General features: G+C 42.4%; 1 protein-coding gene across 1 annotated transcript in view; it reads left to right on the forward strand.

Moving 5' to 3' along the window:
* FAM189A1 (family with sequence similarity 189 member A1) overlaps positions 1-20,065 on the forward strand; it is a gene marked incomplete at its 5' end in the record, with an annotated part of 496,657 nt that overhangs the window by 455,708 nt on the left and 20,884 nt on the right. Inside the window, one exon of the mRNA XM_019808470.2 lies at positions 11,424-11,531. Coding sequence (XP_019664029.2) covers positions 11,424-11,531 — 108 coding nt within the window. The remainder of the gene's footprint in view (positions 1-11,423; positions 11,532-20,065) is intronic.

Raw genomic sequence — 20,065 nt, forward strand, 5'->3', positions numbered from 1 at the left:
ATTTAGCTATTGTGGACAATGCTGCTATGAACATTGGGGTGCATATGGCCCTTCTCACAGTGAGTTTTTAGAAATTCAGAATTTATGGGAAAATATATGTTATAAAGGAATATATAGGAAAGATATATTTTATAAATATATACATACTCTTAGAACTATATTTTATGTAAGCCTCTTGGTAACCACAAAGAAAATACCTATAAAAGTTAAACAAAAGTAAAAGAAAAAGGAATCAAGGCCTATCACTACAAAAAACAGAAGACTGAAACACAAAAGAAGATGGTGTGGAAGGGAGAAAGGAACAAAGGCCTACAAAACAAACAGAACACAGTTAACAAAGTGGCATTAGTAAATCTTTCCCTTGCAATAATTACTTTAAATCTAAATGGACTAAATCCCCAATAAAAAGATACAGAGTGACTGAATGTATATAAAAAAAAAAAAACAATATCCATCTCTGTGCTGCCTACAGGAAACTCACTTTATATTCAAGGACACACATAGGCTCAAAGTGAAGGGATGGAAAAGGATAGTCCATGCAAATGGTAACCAAAGAAAGCAGGGGTGGCAATACTTATGTATCAGACAAGGTAAACTTAAAGTCAGAAACTGTTTATAGACAAAGATCATTGATAAAGGTCAATTCAACAGAAAGATATAGCAGTTGTAAACATATATGCACTCAACATCACAGCACCTGTGTATATAAACTAATATTGACATTTTTAAAAATAGAAATCAGCAAACAGTAATAGTAGACTTCAATATGCCACTTTCAATAATGAATAGAACATCCAGACAGAAAATCGATAAAGAAGCCTTGGACTTGAACAAAATAGACCTAACAGACACGTACAGAGGTTTTCATTCATCAGAAAAAGAATACACGGAACATTCTTCAGGATAGATTACATGTTAGGGCACAAAACAAGTCTTAACAAACTTAAGAAGATTGAAATCCTACCAGGTATCTCTTCTGACCATGATAAAATGAAATTAGAAATCAGCAACAGCAGGAAGACAGGAAAATTCACAAATATGTAGAAACTAACGTGCTCTTAAATGAACACTGGGTCAAGGAGAAAATCAAAAGGAAATTTTGAAAAAATTAATATACATATACAAAGATACATATATGTGCTATAACATGTGTGCACACGCACACAGGTAGAGAAACTTATTTTTTACCTGATTACCCTTTCTTGAATTTCAGGAACATGGCAAATTGTTTTCTTGATCTTAAAATTTGATAGAATTGTAAGAAAACAATTAGTCTGTGAATTACAGTTATTTATATAGTTATCTAAGGAATTTATATCCACCAACAAGAAACTAAAAGCAATCGCTTAGGAGGGCAGAGGACAGGTTTTAAATTACCAAATAAGGTGCAATTCTGCACCTTTGTGGAGAATGTAAATCTCCTCATGAGTCCTTGCTCAAAGTTAAAAGTTCCATTGAACAAACAGCACATATTGTGTGAGAAGCAAACCTGTCCTCTTCTAGTAGTATTTGTGTTATTGATGGTGCCTGAGAGACCAAAGCAAGGCCAAAATTCACTTAAATTCGTAGGGATCCTAAGTAGAATGTTTGCATCTTGAAATAATAACTTTCACAGATTCCTCCATGAATCACTTACCTTCTTCATATGACAGCCTAATTTTAGCTCCTTTTCTAAGGTCAGTATTCAAGCCAGCCACAAAGACCTCTGTCTGCAAGAACTACTTTCTATAGAGACAAATTAAATGGCCTGGGATCTGTTCCAGGATGTGCTTGTCACTTGAGAAATTTTATGGAAAATAGAAGTCACAAATTTTACACACACACACAGAGATCATACTACCATCAAGAGCTCTTGTACAGAGTCTTGCTTATCCATTAATTTATTTGGGTGATGGTGAATTTTTCTCTGTGTGTGGTTGGAAATTTGGAAAGTCAGCATATCATTTCCTTCCAGTCTGAACCCTAATATTCAGAAGAGACCAATGAAATATCCCCTACATTTTCAAACGAATGTTTACCAGCTGCTTATTTTGAATGAGGTATTCTATTATAGACAATAACAGAAGACTGGTTCTCCGTTCTTGCTGTCCTCTCAAAATGAAGATGGAAATATATTGTCAGGAACTGTTCAGGGTCTAAGCTTTTTACCTGCTTCAAGCTAACAACATCACCTGTTTGAGTTTACTGTTACTTCTCTGGCAGAAGACATGAGACCCCTGGTTCAGAGACAAGGGACATTATCACTCATGGCAAAAGTGATTGCCAGAGCTTCCTGTTGGTTTGTGTCAGTTCCCTGTGCCCCTCAAGCCTCTTGGGACAATGCCAAGGGCCCATGATGGATGCCTGCACATGCAGTGGGCCACATTATGGGAGAGAAGCACTGAGTCTGGGCAATTTGCTGCATTTGTAATAAGCCTATGCTTTGTCGAGGGGCAGTGCTACCTCCTTCCTCAAGGTTGCTTGTTGCAAACAAAACACTGGGAAATGGGTGGGGTAAAGAGCAGTCAAGATTTATCTTCTTGGCATGCCTATCAGAAACTTCCAGGCATGCTCAGGGACTATGGCAGATTGCCTTTCCCAACATAGAACTGCATTACATGTCAGGTAACAGTCCATGACCAAGGTCTAATATCACAGTGCAATAAAGAATATATGGTGCAGGTCACCCTGTGGGTTAAAAGAAGGAAAAATTCCTTGAGGTATCAGCTGTTGGAGAAGAAGACACTGAAGGAAATGAGATTCAACCTGGACCTTGAAAGTAAGGTCACATTTGGATCCAAGAGGCAGAGAAACATAAGGAAGAATTGTAATTAGAGAAGTCGTTTAAATACTCCACCTAGATAGGGAGAATCAGAGAGAGAGCAGTTGGGAAGCTGGGGTAAATTGTCCAGGAATATATGTGTTAATGAAGGGCATAGCTGGGCAGGCACTGGATTTGGGAGGGGAGGAACAGATGGAAAAGACCTACAGAGGATGCTTCAGTTCAAGCTGGTGACATGAGAACTACCTTTTCAGAATTTTGAAATCTTCATATAATTGCCTCATGCTCAGAGCAGAACAACCCAATTGTGCGTGTACCTTGTGCTTTAATGCAGGAGGTTCTAAGCTCCGGAAGTCACAAGCATAGTTTCTCTTGTCATACTCCCCACCGCTTTCACCCACGTTTTCTAACATCTTGGTTTTCCACATTTGTGTCCCATTCCTGCCATGAAAGACCCACTAAGACAGACATCCCTGCATTGAGTAATTGATAAGTTTCAATAGGATAATTTTGATAAAGCCCAACTCCCATCCCTTAATTATAACACACGAAATTACTGTTGGCTCTGGTCTCATCACTTAGTCTTTATGCTATGAGCCTTTCCTTACCTTCTATCATTACACTTTGGCTGATAATGGTCTCCTATGGGATCTCTTTCTTTATTCAAAGAAAGAAAAAAACGTGGGGAAAAAAACTGGTCAATGAGCTAATAGAAATGAATGTAAGACCATTTTTCCTCTGGACAATGGTAAATTTTATTAGAGTAAGTATCCTTGATGGCTGGCAGCAAAACTGAGCATCTGCGGTGAAAGACCTGCCTTGTTTTCACACTTGCCATTTTGAATGACCTTATAAAAATATTTTATAGAACATGGATTTCAGTGCTTGCAGAGGATTCTCTGATAAAGCTGTCAATGGGCAGAAGTAAAGACATTATTTAAGCCAGAAAGCAATTCCAAAGAAACACATAAGCATAATTCCAGGTGGTGTGCTGTTATCTAGAAAAAAAAAAGCCAAGCATTTTAATAGCTGGAAGAAGAAAATAAAAGTCTTTTTGGTGTGTGTTTCAAATGAATACACTCCATGAGATATAAAGCAGTGTTGGCCGCATGATGCATATTCAAAAAAAAAAAAGATTGTGATTTATGTTTGGTTTTGTGTGTTTGTGTAGTTTTATTTGGTTGCAAATGAGAGTATATACAAAAATTAATGTTCTTTTCAGAAGAGCATTCGTTTTAATGACAGTAGAATATATGGTCAATAAAGTTCACATTTTTAGATTGAGGATAAAATTAAGGTATTGATTATATTTTTGGTTAGGGTACATTAGGAGATGTCACTATATTGGTTCTACTTTTGAATTGCCCCCTGAGAGATACATTAAGATTTCTACTTACTATCTCAGGTTGTTCTCTGATGTATCTTTAAGGTGAGAATGATAGTTTCATCCAAGTATGCCCTCTTCTCTAGGGAGTTTGGAGCACCCTAATCCCCTGCGGTCTGGTGGGTCTGGAGAAGGGAATGAGTGAACCCCAGGCCATCAGATACATCAGGGCACCTACAGGGGAAGGCACATCTTGATTCTGTAGGGATGACACCTAGTCTGCATCTCCCATCCTGACCTCCATCATGAGCTCCAGATCCACCTTTCCAACAGATCACGAACATCTCTGTGGTCAGGTCCCTGGCAACCAGCTTTACACGTCCCAGACCACATTGGTTATTCTCCTTTGAAGACTGCCCATTTCCCTCAGACCCCTGGCACACTGCTGGCATCATGCTCCCACTCACGACGTATGCCTTGGAATCATCTCCTACCTATTCTTCTCCCTCATCCCAGACTGTCCCCAACCAATGGCCATGCCCTGTTGGTTTCAGCTTCAGAGTCACTGTCAGACTCCCAGTCTCCATGCTTCCTGCATGTGCTCTGTTTTCACCCTTCTGTAGTGGTGGTGAGATGGTCACCCCCATGTTTCCAGTCTCTTATTTCAACACATGTTTACCGTGCACCTGTTACATCCCGGCCTCTGTGCTCGGCCCTAAAAAAGGTGTCTTTCTCAATCATTTGTGAAAATAGGCTGCATTATCTCTTTCCCAACATCAACACATCTTTAGAGGTATCTCGTCACTTAGAGAATAAAATCCAAGCTCCTTAGATTCTTTCCAACCACATCTGTGCACGCGCTTTAAACGCAATTGAGCTCCCATCCTGTTCCATCCTTAGTAGCTGCAGGAGCAGGGAGGACACTTGAGTTGGCCACAGTATTATTGCACAGAATACTTAAGCAGTGGTCTAAGCCCTGCTACAACCCCTTAGGAAATGAAAACAAAAAAGCTACCAAGAGCTTTTGGCCAAGATGGAATTATAGAAACTGGATTTAGTCTCCCACCTCAAACAACTCCCCACTCTCCCAGCCAAGAAAAACCAAAACAGACAAAATATGAAGACATATCAGGCAATGAGGGCAGTGATCTTGAGATATGGCCAACAAATGAGGTGAGCCCTACAGCAGCCCCAGCTTACAGCCTCGAAAGGCTCCAGGTCACAGCACAGGGAAGGAGAACTCAGGAGGATCCCTGCAGACTCCCAGAGTTAGAGACACAGAGCTAAGAGTCCTAGGGGGATTAAAACCTGGGGACTAGAGGTCGCAGGACAGAGTAGTAGAGGAGAGAGAACTCTGGGATCTTCAGGGGATCCCCCTGGAGCATTCAGTTGGATTTTGATTAGCCCGTGCACAGGAAGAAACTGTTGGAGTCTCAGAAAAGAACCACAGAAAAAGATTTAGAAACAGTTTCTGGTGCAGGTCTGAGAGTAGCACCTGTTCCCACATTGTTCAGAGTGACCAGAACATTCTTACCTCAAGAGTGGGGAATAATTAGCCCTAGACTGAACCCTGCTCAGTTCTGCCTAACAAATCTTATAAACAAGACTCTTCTCTGTCTTCACATTGTCATTGAACAATTTAACCTTGGGGATCTGTTTAAACACAGTATGTTAATTTTGTCCCCTATATTATTATCATAATCAACCTCCTTTTGGCTATTTTACAAGGAAGCTTTGAGAACAAATGAGCAGGGAAAGGGATTGCACAAAGACTTTGTGATGACAGTAATTTACAGGAGATTCGGGAACTTTCTTAAAGGACAGTACAGATTATAACACATGGGTTCATGAACGTAAGAGTAAACCATTGGGACTGCTCCCAGACAAGAAAGTCATTTGGACACATACCGAATGCATATATGATGCATTCAATGAGGAAATACAATGAGTATTTCCCACCTCCTCTTGAGGATTTGTTAACCCCTTGATTAGATCATCGAAACTACCCTCATTAATACCATGGTCTTTAGGTGAAAGATCCATTTTTCCTAATAGCTTTCTGAGTATGTACAGTATTTTGTACATTTTTATATGAATAAGGTTGAATTGGAGGACATATCATTACCAGCATACCTTGTTTTATTGTGTTTCATTTTATTACACTTTTCAGATACTGTGTTTTTTACAAATTGAAGGTTTGTGGCAACCCTGCATTGAGCAAGTCTATTGGCAACATTTTTCCAACAGCATTTGCGCACTTCATGTCTGTCACATTTTGGCAATTCTCACAATATTTCCAACTTTTATTATTATTGTATTTGTTATGGTGACCTGTGAGCAGTGATCCCTGATGTTACTATTAGGATTATTTTAGGACATCACAAACCATGCCCATAATATAATATGGTGAACTTAATTGATAAATATTATACGTAGTTTGACTGGATCACTGACCAGCCATTCCCTGGCTCACTCTCTGTCCTTGGGCCTCCTTTTTTCCCGAGGCACGGCAATGTTGAAATTAGGCCAGTTAAGAACTCTACAACAGCCTCTAAGTGTTCAAGTGAAAGGAAAAGTTGCATGTCTCTCACTTTAACCCAAAAACTGGAGATGATTAAGCTTAGTGAAAAGGGCAAGTCGAAAGCTGAGAGAGGCTAGAAGCTAGTCCCCTTGCACCAGTTATCCAGTTTGTGAATACAAAGGAGAAATTCCTGAAGGAAATTAAAAGTGCTACTCCAGTGAACACACGAATGATCAGAAAGCAAAACAGCCTTACTGCTGATATGGTGAATGTTTCAGAGGTCTGGATAGAAGACCAAACCAGCCATAACATTCCCTTAAGCAAAAGCCTAATTCAGAGCCAGGCCCTAACTCTTCAATTATACAATGGTTGAGAGAGGTGAGGAAGCTGCAGAAGGAAAGTCTGAAGCTAGCAGAGGTGGGTGCATAATGTTTAAGGAAAGAAGCCGTCTCCTAACATAAAAGTACAAGGTGAAGCCGCAGGTGCTGTTGTAGAAGCCGCAGGCAGTTATCCAGAAGATCCAGCTCAGATAATTCACGAAGCTGGCTACCCTCAACAGTAGATTTTCAATGTAGGCAAAACAGCCTCCTTTTGGAAGAAGATGCCTTCAGGGACTTTTACAGCTAGAGAGAAAACGCTGATGCCTGGCTTCAAAGATTCAAAAGATAGACTGACTCTGATAGAGATGTACAATGAAATTAATGTTGTTTTCATGCCAACATAGCATCCATTCTGCAGCCTACAGGTNACGAAGCTGGCTACCCTCAACAGTAGATTTTCAATGTAGGCAAAACAGCCTCCTTTTGGAAGAAGATGCCATCAGGGACTTTTACAGCTAGAGAGAAAACGCTGATGCCTGGCTTCAAAGATTCAAAAGACAGACTGACTCTGATAGAGATGTACAATGAAATTAATGTTGTTTTCACACCAACATAGCGTCCATTCTGCAGCCTACAGGTCAAGGAGTAATTTTGCCTTTCAAGTCTTGTTATTTAAGAAATACATTTCACGCAAATCAAAACCACAGTGGGGTACCACCCCACACCTGTCAGAATGGTTAGAATCAAAAACACAAGAAACAGTAAGTGTTGGTGAGGATGTGGAGAAAGGGGAACCTTCTTTCACTGTGGGTAGGAATGCAAACTGGTGCAGCCACTCTGGAAAACAGTATGGAGGTTCCTCATAAGGTTAAAAATAGAGCTACCCTATGATCCAGTAATCGCACAACAGAGTACCCAAAAAAATACAAAAACACTAAAACAAAGGGATACACATACCCCTATGTGTATAGCAGCATTATTTACAATAGCCAAATGATGGAAGCAGCCCAAGCGTCCATTGATAGAAAAGTAGATAAAGAAGATGCAGTGTGTATATAAATGCAATGGAATATTACTCAGCCACGAAAAAGAATGAAATCTTGCCATTTGCAATGACATGGATAGAGCTAGAGAGTACAATGCTAAACGAGTCAGTGAGAGAAAGACAAATACCATATGATTTCACTCAAATGTGGAATTTAAGAAACAAAGCAAATGAGCAAAAGAAAAAGAAAGAGAGACAAACCAAGAAACAGACTCTTAATTCTAGAGAACAAACTGATGGTTACCATAGGGGAGGTGGGTAGGAGGATGGGTGAAATAGGTGATGGGGATTAAGGTGGGCACTTGTCATAATTAGCACTGGGTGATGTATCGAATTGTTGAATCACTGTATTGTACAGCTGAAACCAATAACACTGTATGTTAACTACAGTACAGAATTGCAATAAAAAATAAAGTATTTTTCAGAACAGCCAAAAAAATACATTTCCTAAGCTTATATATAGCTGCCATAGATTGTGATTCCTCTAATGGATCTGCACAAAGTCGATTGAAAACTTTCTGTAAACAATTCACCATTCTAGATGCCATTAAAAACATTCATAATTCACAAGAAGAGGTCAAAATATAAATATAAACTGGAGTTTGGGAGAAACTGATTTAGCCCTGATTTAGCTGGATAACTTGGAGGCGTTCAAGTCCTCAGTAGAGGAAGTAACAGCAGATGTGGTAGAAACAGCCACAGAACTAGAATTAGAAGTGGAGCCTGAAGATGGGACTGAATTGCTGCACTCTCATGAAAAAACTTGAATGAAGGAGGAGTTGCTTTTTATGGATGAACAAAAAAAGGATTTCTCAAGATGCGATCTACTCCTGGAGAAGGTGCTGTGAAGATTGTTGAAATGATAATAAAAGACTTAGAATAGTACGTCAATTTAGTTGATGAAGCAGTGACAGAGTTTGCGAGGATTGATTGACTCCAATTTTGAAAGAAGTTCTGTGGATAAAATGCTGTCAAACAACATCAGTTGCTACAGAGAAATCTTTCATGAAAGGAAGAATCAGTCAATGCAGCAAACTTGGTTGTCTTATTTTAAGAAATTGCCTTAGCCACCCTAACTTTCAGCAGCCATAGCCCAATTAGCAGGCATCAACAGGGAAGCAAAACCCTCCACCAGTAAAATGATTACAACTTGCTGAAAGCCCAGATGATGTTAACACTTTTTAGCGATACAGTATTTTAAAATTAAGGTATGCACATTTTTTAGATATAATGCTATTGCATACTTAACAGACTATAGTATAGTGTAAACATAACTTCTATGCCACTGGGAAACCAAAAAAAAAAAATGCATTTGATTCACTTTACTGCAGTATTTGTTTTATTGCAGTGATCTGGAACTCAGCCTCCAGTATCTCCAAGGTATTCCTGAATCCTAATCTTTGGTCATTTTTGTGAATCATGGTTATTTTTTTTCCTATTTTTGGATTTGATAGTTAATTTCCTTAAGAGGAATGAATTGTACTTGGACAGTTAAAACTCGATGAAGTATACCCTCTGAGATAGAGCACAAGGCAAAGATATCCAATTTCACCATCTTATTCCTCTTACTCTTATTCGTAATACTTGAAATTCTAGCTAGTGCTATAAGGCAAAAAAAAAAAAAGAAAGAAAGAAAGAAAGAAAAGAAAAAGAAAAAAAGAAAAGAAAAGAAATAAAGGCATACAAATTGGAAAAGAAGAAATAAAACATTTGCATTATGGCCTCACTGTCTACATAAAGCCCAAGGTCACAAGATACCAGATAAATATACATATATAAACCACATTTCTATATCTAGCAGTGAACATGTCAAGATTAAAGTAGAAACACAAAACTAAACCTCAACCTAACCCTCACTTTATTCAAAAATTACCTCAAAATAAATCACACACTTAAATGTAAAATATAAAACTATAAAAACTTCAGAAAAAAATATGAGAAAATCTTGACACCAAAACATGATCCATAAAAGCAAAAATTGGTAAGCTAGACTTTATGAACATGAAACTTTTGTTCTGTGAAAACTTATGTGAAGAGGATGAAGAGACAAGCTACGGAGTGGGGAAAAATATTTGCAAACCACGTATCTGACAGAAGACAGGATGTAAAACACAAAAGGACTGTCAAAATTCAATAAAAAAGCAAACGATTCTATTGGAAAATGGGCAAAAGATACAGACACTTCACCAAAGAGGATATACAGATCAAAGGAGCACGCAAAAAGTTGTTCAGCAGCACTAGCCAGCAAGGAAATGCAAATTAAAACCAATATCATTAAAAAAATTATATTGGTATATCATTACACACCTATCAGAATGGCTAAAGTAAAAATAGTGATACCAAATGTGGGCAGGGAAGCAGAGAAACTGGATTATTCATATGTTTTTGGTAGGAACATAAAATGATTCAGCCACTCTGGAAAATAATGTGGCAGTTTCTTACAAAACCAAGCATTCAGTTACCGTATGATCCAGCAATTGTACTCTTGGACATTTTTCCCAGGGAAATAAAAACTTGTGTTCACACTTATGTACGCAAACGTTCATAGCAGCTTTATTTGTAATAGCCCCAAACGGAAAATCACCCAGCTATTTCTCATCTGGTGCCTGATTAAGCAAACGGTGGTACATTCACCATGGAATATACTGCCCAACAATAAAAAGAAATGATCTGCGGACACATGCAACAGTGTGGATGAATCTTGATGGAAGTATGCTGGATGAAAAAAGCCAATTTTGAAAGGTTACGTGCTATATGACTCCACTTGTATACCATTCTTGAAAGGAAAAAATTCTAAAAATCGAGACCAGGCTAATGGTTGATAGGGATTGGGAATGGGAGATTGAGCTGGAGCAGGGGGAGAGAGGTACGTGTGTCTCTGAAAGGTCAACATGGGGCGGGGATCCTTGTGGTGATGGAAATGTACTGTATCTTGACTGCATCAATGTCAATCCTGGTCTGTAGTTTTGCAAGATGCTACCATGGAGGAAACTAAGCAAAGGGTCCACAGGATTTCTCTGTATTATTTCTTACACCTGCTTGCGAATCTACCATTACCTCAAGGTAAAAAGTTTAATTAAAAAACTCGGCATTTTACTAAAGTCTTCAAAATTTTAAGTTACATTTTATAATTGATAAAGATTGCCCACCTACTTAAATGTCAGTGATTTCAAGATTTCTTAGACAGTCAGTGCCTAATAGTGATCAAAAGTATGAAATACCTCATTCAGTGTCTAAGAAAAGTTTGATCAGCACTGTAGAAGAATAAACGTGTCTCTATTAAAGGCCAGTTTTGATTATTAAAACAAACAAACAAAAAACAACGGAAGAAAACCTCCATGAAGTGGATGGCAATTGGTCACGCTCATTCTGGACCTTGATGGAAGTGCTAAGAATCTGCCTTCTGGGTTGTCGAGTGGAGACTGACATTCTGCTGCATTTTTCTCTCACAGGATCTCCTCTTCAGTGTGTGTGCCCTCAATGTCGTCTCCACCATCGTGTGCGCGTTGGCCACAGCCATGTGCTGCATGCAGATGGTCTCTTCCGACGTCCTGCAGATGGTGAGTGGGTCCCTTCCTTCCCAAGCACACTCCGAATGGCGAGCCTGACCCCCTTCTCCTCCAGCCACTTTGAAACCAATGGAGAGTGGACTCTTCTAGCTTTCATCCAGAAGCCACAAGGATGATAGGCCCTGAGAGTCCATGGTGCTTGGAGGTCACCTCATGCTACCCTCTGGAAGATAGAGGACCTACACATTTGGGGCCTTTAATGTATTTATTTTAGGCATTTGTTGGAGCTGCGTGTTAACAGAATCCTGCCACCCTCATGCCTCTCGTGTGTGCTCTTGAGTACTTTTAGTGACAATCCTATAGCCCTAGACATCCTCTGGGCCCGGGACCTCCAGAGCAAGGTGCCTTCCTCCAGCTTAAGAATTCTCTTTTAATAAAGGAAGATTTTTAAGAAAATGAGTCCTTTTCAAGTTGAAAAACTGCTCATCTGTGCTTTTTAGATTTGCTAATTAACCCTGAGCTCATTACCTAGTGGCAGAGTCGCTGGCTGGCCATCATTTGCCACCCCCGCCCCCCAGCCAAAGTCTTAGAGTTGAAAAACTGCCGCTCCCAAGGGGGAGAAATGAGACTAGAAGCAAGGGTCACACACTTATTAATACACATTTATAAGTACATGCTTAATAAATAATGAAGGCTCTTCATTATTCAACGTGAATGAAACACAGCCCACTGTTCAGTGTTACCACTAAAGTCAGTACGATAAAGAGAAACTGATGGGAAGATATGGTTCTCCAATGCCTAGGGTAGGAATCATCTGTGTGCGTGTCTATCTGTCTATCTATCTGTGTGTCTGTCTCTCTGTCTCTGTCTCTCTGTCTCTCTCTGTTTTGCTTCTTTGTGTGTGTGTGTCTGTCTTTCCCTCCCTCCATCTCTGTCTCTCTGTCTCTCTCTTTGCTTCTTCGAGACCTGCCCTGCCTCCCCCTCAATGTTTTATGCATCTCATGAAAGAAAAAACTAAGCTATTCTGGTAGTAGGCTGTTTTATTTGCTCTTTCTCATCCACCCCATGGCAATACATCAGTTCATCAAGTTACAGGGCCAGAGAGCATCATTACCAAGATGTTAAAAATTCATTGGTCCTAATCATATGCAATGCCCGCCTCTTTGTCCCAGTGTATATCTACACAGCTGTCACAGCCAGGGCTGACCTTTCCGAGAGGTGGCAGTTCTCTGAAAGGGATTTAATTAAGCAGTTATTCAGCGGCAATGAACTTTTGGCCTCACTCACAGAGGCCTCATGTTGGTGATTTTCTCCGGCATGTTGTATAAAGGAAAGGTTAAGTACCGTGGGGTTCTACTCACCTCTGCAGATTTTACTATTGATCTGTAAATATCATACCAATTTAACCAAACTAACAGAACCAAAGGGCTATATATATAAAAGTTTGCATTCCCTGGTTTGAAGCATTAGAATGAAAACTCGAACTAAATCCGAATAAGGCGTAGAGTAGCTGTGACAGCGTCTATGGTCACGATCACGTTGATGCGGGCTCACGCTACCATTCCACCACGTGGCATGCGAGCGGGCCGGCGATACTGGGCCTGGTGTCAGCCGTGTCTGTGTCAGAGTCCCACCTCTTCTGCGTATGAAGCAAGTGACTCTGGGTTTGTCACCGAACCCACCTGAGCCTCGGTTTCCTTACCTCCGAAATGGATCAAATGGCATACCAGGTGAATATTCAAGAAGTGTGACCTATTCGACTCTTAAATGCAGGGGGAATATTAGTTTGTTATTGGGAATATGCTGCAGCCATGGCCATGAACGTCGTGGTCCTTGATGTACTCTGTCAACTGCAAACCACCACAGGGAGGGGAGGTGTGGTCACAATGATGACAGCCACCGTCAGAACCCCTGGCTATTCCATTGCTGAGTATTTGCGGTAAGCTTGCTTCTAAGCCCCGGCGTGGAAGTGGAAATCAGTTAAATTCCTGCTGGCAAGTTCCTTTTCCCTTTGTGACCATGGGCTATGGGACCAGACAAGGCTCTACTCTCCTTTAAGTCCCTGGCTGTGCTGCTGACTGCTGCAGCGTCTCGGGGGAGCCGAAAGGGAACTGGGGGCATATGACCATGGCGCCCTGTGGGACCCATGCATGACCTTGGGCATATCGCTGCCTATTTGTCCCAGTTTCCTCTGCTCTGTGTAGGACTGTCCGTGCTCCGCTGGCCTCACGGGGCCACTGAAAGAGGAATCAGGTAATGCACGTGCGTGGGCTTTGAAAATCCCTGGTGGCCCACGTGGGGGAGGTTGGCTTTTACCACATGGGTCAGAGGCTGGGTGACGCTGGCCCCACAGGCTGCACCCTGGAAAAAGGAGAAGTGGGGAGGCTCAGGGGCTCATGGTTTTCCCTGAGGGATGGAACCTGGAATCGAGCTATTCATGAGCATGCCTCAGAAGCTCTTTTTAATTTTTTGGAAAAGTCTTCTCCTTTTTTTCCAGCTTTATTCAGGTGTAATTGACTTTAATTTTCTTACTTCGTTTCATTAGACTGTTGAATTAAAGAAGTAATATATGATCACTGAAACAAGGAAAATGCAGAGACATATAAAGACAAAGTTAATAAGCTATTATTATTAACCTTCTCCCACCTCATTCTCCTGAGGAAAGTTTGCAGTGAATCCTTCCATTTCTTTCTTGATTTCTTAGTGTTTCTATTAACATATACAAATAGACTATTTTCTTTGTTCCTCCTTTCCTCCATTCTTCCTTCTCTTCTTCTTTCCGCTATTGCTTCCTTTTTTGTTTTTAAAGATTTCACTTATTTATCTGAGAGAAAGAGCATGAGCAGGGGGAGAGGGAGAGGCAGACTTCCCGCTGAGCAGGGAGCCTGATGTGGGGCTCGATCTCAGGACTCTGAGGTCAGGACCTGAGCTGAAAGCAAATGCTTAACCGACTGAGCCACCCAGGCACCCCGCGTTATATCTTCCTTTTAACTGAATGGGATCACACTATTCATATCACTCTGCAACTTGATTTTATAGCCTGAAACTATAAGCATATAGTTTGTATATCCCTAGAGGGACATCTCTGTAGGTCAATATACACAGAAATGTCTCATGTCTACACTGATTCGTACTGTGGATGTAATGTCAATCGGCCATTTTTCTGTGTGTGGATGCTTGAGTTCTTTCTTGGTTTTGATTTTGTTTTTGTTTAGATCCGTGCAGATGACGCTTCAGTAAGCTCCTTGTGCATACAGTTATAGCTCTCGTAGTCCACCTGTGCTGAACCCACTGGCCCGGGAGCCATGGTTCTCCATCACGCCCGTAAGATGCACTGCCTGCTCCCCACCACACAGCCTCCCACCAGCGGCCTCTGCGGTTCACCCCCATGCCATCTCTGCTCCCAGCAGTTGGGTCACAAGTTTCCTAAGGGACAGTTGTAGCTGTCCCCAAAGCAGTCTAGGCCAGTGGTGTTTGGCTTGTCAGCGCATACTGTAGTACTATAGAAACCAATGAAATATGAGTGCAAAAAAGATCATTGTTTCTATTATTTAAAAAAATGAGTGCTTTGGAAAGATTCAGTGAAAGAGGGTCCCTAGGTATATTGCTCTCAATTTTGGTGTGGGTGAGACAATCATAGGGAATTGGGATACAAATTTTTAAAAATCTGGGAGGTGTCTGCACACACACATCATTTCACAAGTACTTTTAAGTTCCAGCTCTGCTCCAAAAACACAGAAACGGGAAGCAAGAGAATTCTTTTGGTGTCATTTATACACCAAAGACCACGAGGCACTCCAGACCACAGGCTGACTCACAACAAGGGCCTTGGCCTGGCAGGGAGGGAACCCCTAATTCCTTCCTTTCTTCTGGGGCTCTGCATCTTGGCATAAGTAACCATTTTTAGAGCTCCTATCCTGAATGCATGTATACATGAGATACAAAGCTTTATGCCTATCATCAGATTTATAAAGCTAGAGTACTCTAATATGTTTTGGAAATAGTAGCAAAAGGCAACTGATGATAAAATTCAGTTTATTGATACAGTTTAGTGGAGAAAGCTTTTACCTCCAAAGTATCTCTGATCTCACATTTTTAGTTTTATTTCTTGAGTGTCATCTCATTTTTCCCATTTCTCCATTTAGCTCTTTTCCTCCCCACGAACTTTATTGCCAGCCACCTTAGCCTAAGGGACATCATCTGCTATTACATGCATCTGCATTAGGCACTTGCTTGTGAACTTCATCTTTTATTGTTGTCATTTATGTTCTCAACACGAATCATATGCCCTGTAACTCAGAACGCCTCCAGAAAGTGCAGACGGAGCACCATGCCTTTCGCAGACGTGCTAACTGTGGGCTTGCCCATGGAGCTAGCAAGGGGTACCATGGTCAGGGATGGTTATGGGTGCCGTGGTCAGGGATGGTTATAACACCCTCCACCCCAGAACTCCCAGAATCACTCAAGTTCACCAGTATCTTCACCTCTCCAGCTCACCCCAGTGCCCACCAGCACCTCACGTAGGCTGGCCCCTCCTTGGACCCACAGTAACCTTCCTTGAGGTCTGGGTTTACCAGAAACATCTCTGGGTAATACATGCTACTTATCTATCAGACGAGAACTGAAAGTTGTCTGATTATTTTTTTTTTTTTTAGATTTTATTTATTTATTTTTAGGGAGGTGGGGAGAGAGAGAATCTCAAGCAGACCTGTGCTGAGTGTGGAACCTGATGCAGGGCTAGATCTCACGACCCTGAGATCTTGGCCTGAACTGAAATCAAGAGTTGGATGCTTAACTGACTGAGCCATCCAGGTGCCCCCCCCCAAATCTGAAAAAGCTAGTTTTAGCAGACAATCCTAACGGTGAAACGTATATGCTGGAAACATTGTGACTTTAAATATGCAGATGAGGGGCGCCTGGGTGGCACAGCGGTTAAGCATCTGCCTTCAGCTCAGGGCGTGATCCCGGCGTTATGGGATCGAGCCCCACATCAGGCTTCTCTGCTATGAGCCTGCTTCTCCCTCTCCCACTCCCCCTGCTTGTGTTCCCTCTCTCGCTGGCTGTCTCTATCTCTGTCGAATAAATAAATGAAATCTTTAATAAATAAATAAATAAATAAATAAATAAATGCTGATGAGCTTTTGTCCACCAGGGTTTTGATTTGGGGCCAAGACCTTCTGTTCAATAGGGGGTCTACGTATTAGTGTACCGAGTTATATTTCTTGTATAAACCCCATGGAAATTGCACCATCTGTAATTTCTAGATTCAGTTCCTTTAAATTGGAGTGAGACATGCAAAGCGAGCAGAATGCAGAGCTCCCCTGGATGTTTTATGACTCCTCTCCACTCCCTTACAGCTGCCTTGCCAGGACCTGGCTTGGCAACACTTTCTGCTCAGCTGATCTCCTTTCTCAAGTCTTTCCAAAGCATTCAACTTGGTTCTCATAGAACAAGCAAGTTTTCCTGCCTGTATTCATAGTTCATCATGAATTACAGTCGTAACTACACTGGGTGTTAGCTGCTGGGGAGGGCACCCCTGTGCCATGAGTAGCTGGGGAACACACTTGGGGTGGTGGCAGGACCAGAGAGCAGCAATGTGCCTTGGGCAGACATGACTCCAGGGTCTGGAGTGCGGAGGGAAAGCCCAGCTCATCCAGTCAGTCGGTGACAAGAGGTCAATTAAGAAAACTACCATAGGAATATTAGCATATTTCTCCCAAGTATCAAGAAAGGTAGAGGAAGGGGGCTATTGCCCTGTATTGCTTAGTCCTTATGGGAAATCTCAAAGATGTGTGTGATCCATTCAGGAGCCAGAGTGTGGTGGGGAAGCCGGGAGAGTGTGCTCTGTTCCCCAGTGAACCAGAGAGTCAGCCGCTGCTCAGGAGCCTAGGGAGCCGTGTAAAAGGAGACTGGCAGGCCTGTCCTGGAGCCTGAAAGAGAAGAAGTTGCTCAGAGCTCAAAGGAGTTCCTGGAAACTCCAGCCCCTTGTCCTGCCCTCCGTTCCTTACTCCTCCACCTCCCCTCATGACAGGAGATGGAGGTGTAGGGACAGCAGAGCTAATATGTGTGATATGGTCCTTTGTTTAAGCCACACAACGCTGCCATCTGGGTCTGTAACAGAAATGGTGTTTCCCAGTGTGACCCTGTCAGGCTAGGTGGGGTGAGAGGGGAATCGAGACTCAAAGGGGTCAGTAATGTGCTCATAGTCTCACGGGCCCTCCGTGGTCAGGCAGGGTCACCCAAGGCCCACTGACCTCTTTGCACCCCCTCTCAGACCCCAGACTATGGACTGTTCTTATAGAACCAAATTTTAGGGTCCTTCCTAAGTGGGCCTTGGGAAGCTGCTGCAGGCCAGGTGCACCCCAGCCCTCCACACTGGTTCCAATGTGCCTTGAAGGACGGCACCCCCTAAGTTGGGATTCCCTCTCCAGAGCAGACAGATGAGGAGGGGCTTCTCTCTGGCAGGGTCTAAAATGCACACTCCTCTTTTGTGGATGACGAGCTCTGGGCAATAATGACACTCACATCAGGTGTGTGAACATCTCAGTCGGGGTACCTGCACCACTCCATACAGAACAAACAAGGCAGTTGGAGATGGCCCAGAGCAAGTAGGACCACCTGGAGAAGAAGTGACAATTCAGAGCTGGTTTTCCACCCACCACACCCCAACGCAAGCTCAGGCTTTGTGCTTCACCACTAATTTGCAGATGTGGGAGCAGGCAGCGTGGCGGGGTGTGAGGGGGCCAAGAGCATTCCTGCCAGGTCCTGAAGGATGACTAGGAGGTTGCTGGATGAAAGGGAAGTGGGGATCCGGGAAGAGGGAACAGACACAGAGACAAGCAGCCAAGGAGGCAGCTTCCACCCCTTAGTGCGGAACACAAGAGTAGGAGTGGGGGAAGGGCAGGAGAAGCGTAGCTCTCTTCTTCCAGACTCCCTCTAGCGCCCCCTGTTGGCAGAGCCCAGCAGGAAGCCAACCGACAAGGGACGTGCAAATGTGGTTTGCAGACTTCCAGCCCTAACATCTCAGAGCAGAGTCCCAAGCAAGTGACCTTGGGCTTGGAGACAGACCCCACCTCATTGGGGGAGGAGGATGTATGTCAAGTGTTCCTTGCAGGCTTCTGCCTGGGAAGGCCGAGGAACGTAGGTTAAAACCTCAGTTGCAACAAGCTGAGTGTGAGTTGCTTCCCTAAAGATGGAGCCAACACACCACTGGAAAGGTGATCTGGCATTTAGAGCAGAAGTGGTTAAAGCTGTCATTTAGCCTTTTAAAAACCTCTGGTGTACGGCAGCATCTAGGCATTTAAACCTGCTAATAGTATCATCTGGAGCGCCTCGCCTCTCTCGTTGAAGATGCTTGTTGTTCCCATTCCTGGTGGGATTGTACCTTTTATAGGAGAGCATTTTGACTCTTGCATTTCATGCTTGAGTGTGTTATTGATTTTTCTAATTTCTGATAGAGACTCATTCAAAATATGCCCCTATTAGACCTGAAGGACATTTGGCCTCGTCCTAACTGCTCAGCTTAGTGCCATATGCATCGGGGCTGACAGTTTTCCAAGGCAGAGGATGACAGACACACATTCGACCTGGTTGTAGCCACTGACTCACCTCTATTTCAGACAATTAAACAAAGCTACAGCTCAGACCTGCTGGAAAGGCAGGGAACGTGCTTTGTGTGTTAAGAAAACCCACATGAGACAATTTCAGTCTGATGTGTTACATGTGTAGACATGGTCACTATTCTTTCTCCATGAGTCTGGAGCATGCTGATTTCATGGCATTTGACCTACTCAGAATTGTGACCTCACCCTTACTTGTGCAAAAATGTCCCACCATCCCAGCCTCTTATTAAGTCCAGACCACCGTAAACACTGCTGCCAGAAGGCACTTCCTACCACACAGCTTTAATAGCACTGCTTCCCAGCTCTAGCACCCTCACTGGCTCCCCAGTGCCTCCAGAATTAAGAATTAAACTTTAGAGTCTTATAAAAATTTGCTTTTCTTAAACACATCTGTCACTAGCTCACCTGTCCTTGAGCCTGGACAAGCCCACCTGTAGAAGTCCTACCAATCTTCAGACCCATTCAAATGTCATCTTCATTAACCCTTTGTAGACTCCAGGTCCCCACACAGTGCTTGGAGAACTTGTTTACTAGCGTAACTGTCTTCGCTTGACCGTATACAGTCTATTGTCCCACCCATCCCTTTCCCTTCATGCAGTGGGATGTCCCAGAGCATAGCGCTTGAGTAGCACAGTCTTCTTGCACCTGCAGTCATCACAGTGAGGTGTTGATCAGAACTGGAGCAATGGCTCAGACATCTCCATACCACAGGTAACCTCTGGGGAACAGTGACCAGAGGATGGGAAGTTTTTTTTTTTTATTTTAATTAATTTATTTTCTTTTTTAAAAGATTTTTTAATAATTTTTTATTATATTATGTTAGTCACCATACAGCACATCCCTAGTTTTTGATTTAAAGTTCCATGATTCATTACTTGCGATGGGGGGGGAGGTAAATAGAAAAGGATGAGAAGTTATTGGCCAGTGCTTCCTATGGGCAGAAATGGAAAGCTAGGCAGAGGC

This window comes from Ailuropoda melanoleuca, chromosome 9, assembly GCF_002007445.2.
Source record: "Ailuropoda melanoleuca isolate Jingjing chromosome 9, ASM200744v2, whole genome shotgun sequence".
NCBI lineage: Eukaryota > Metazoa > Chordata > Mammalia > Carnivora > Ursidae > Ailuropoda > Ailuropoda melanoleuca.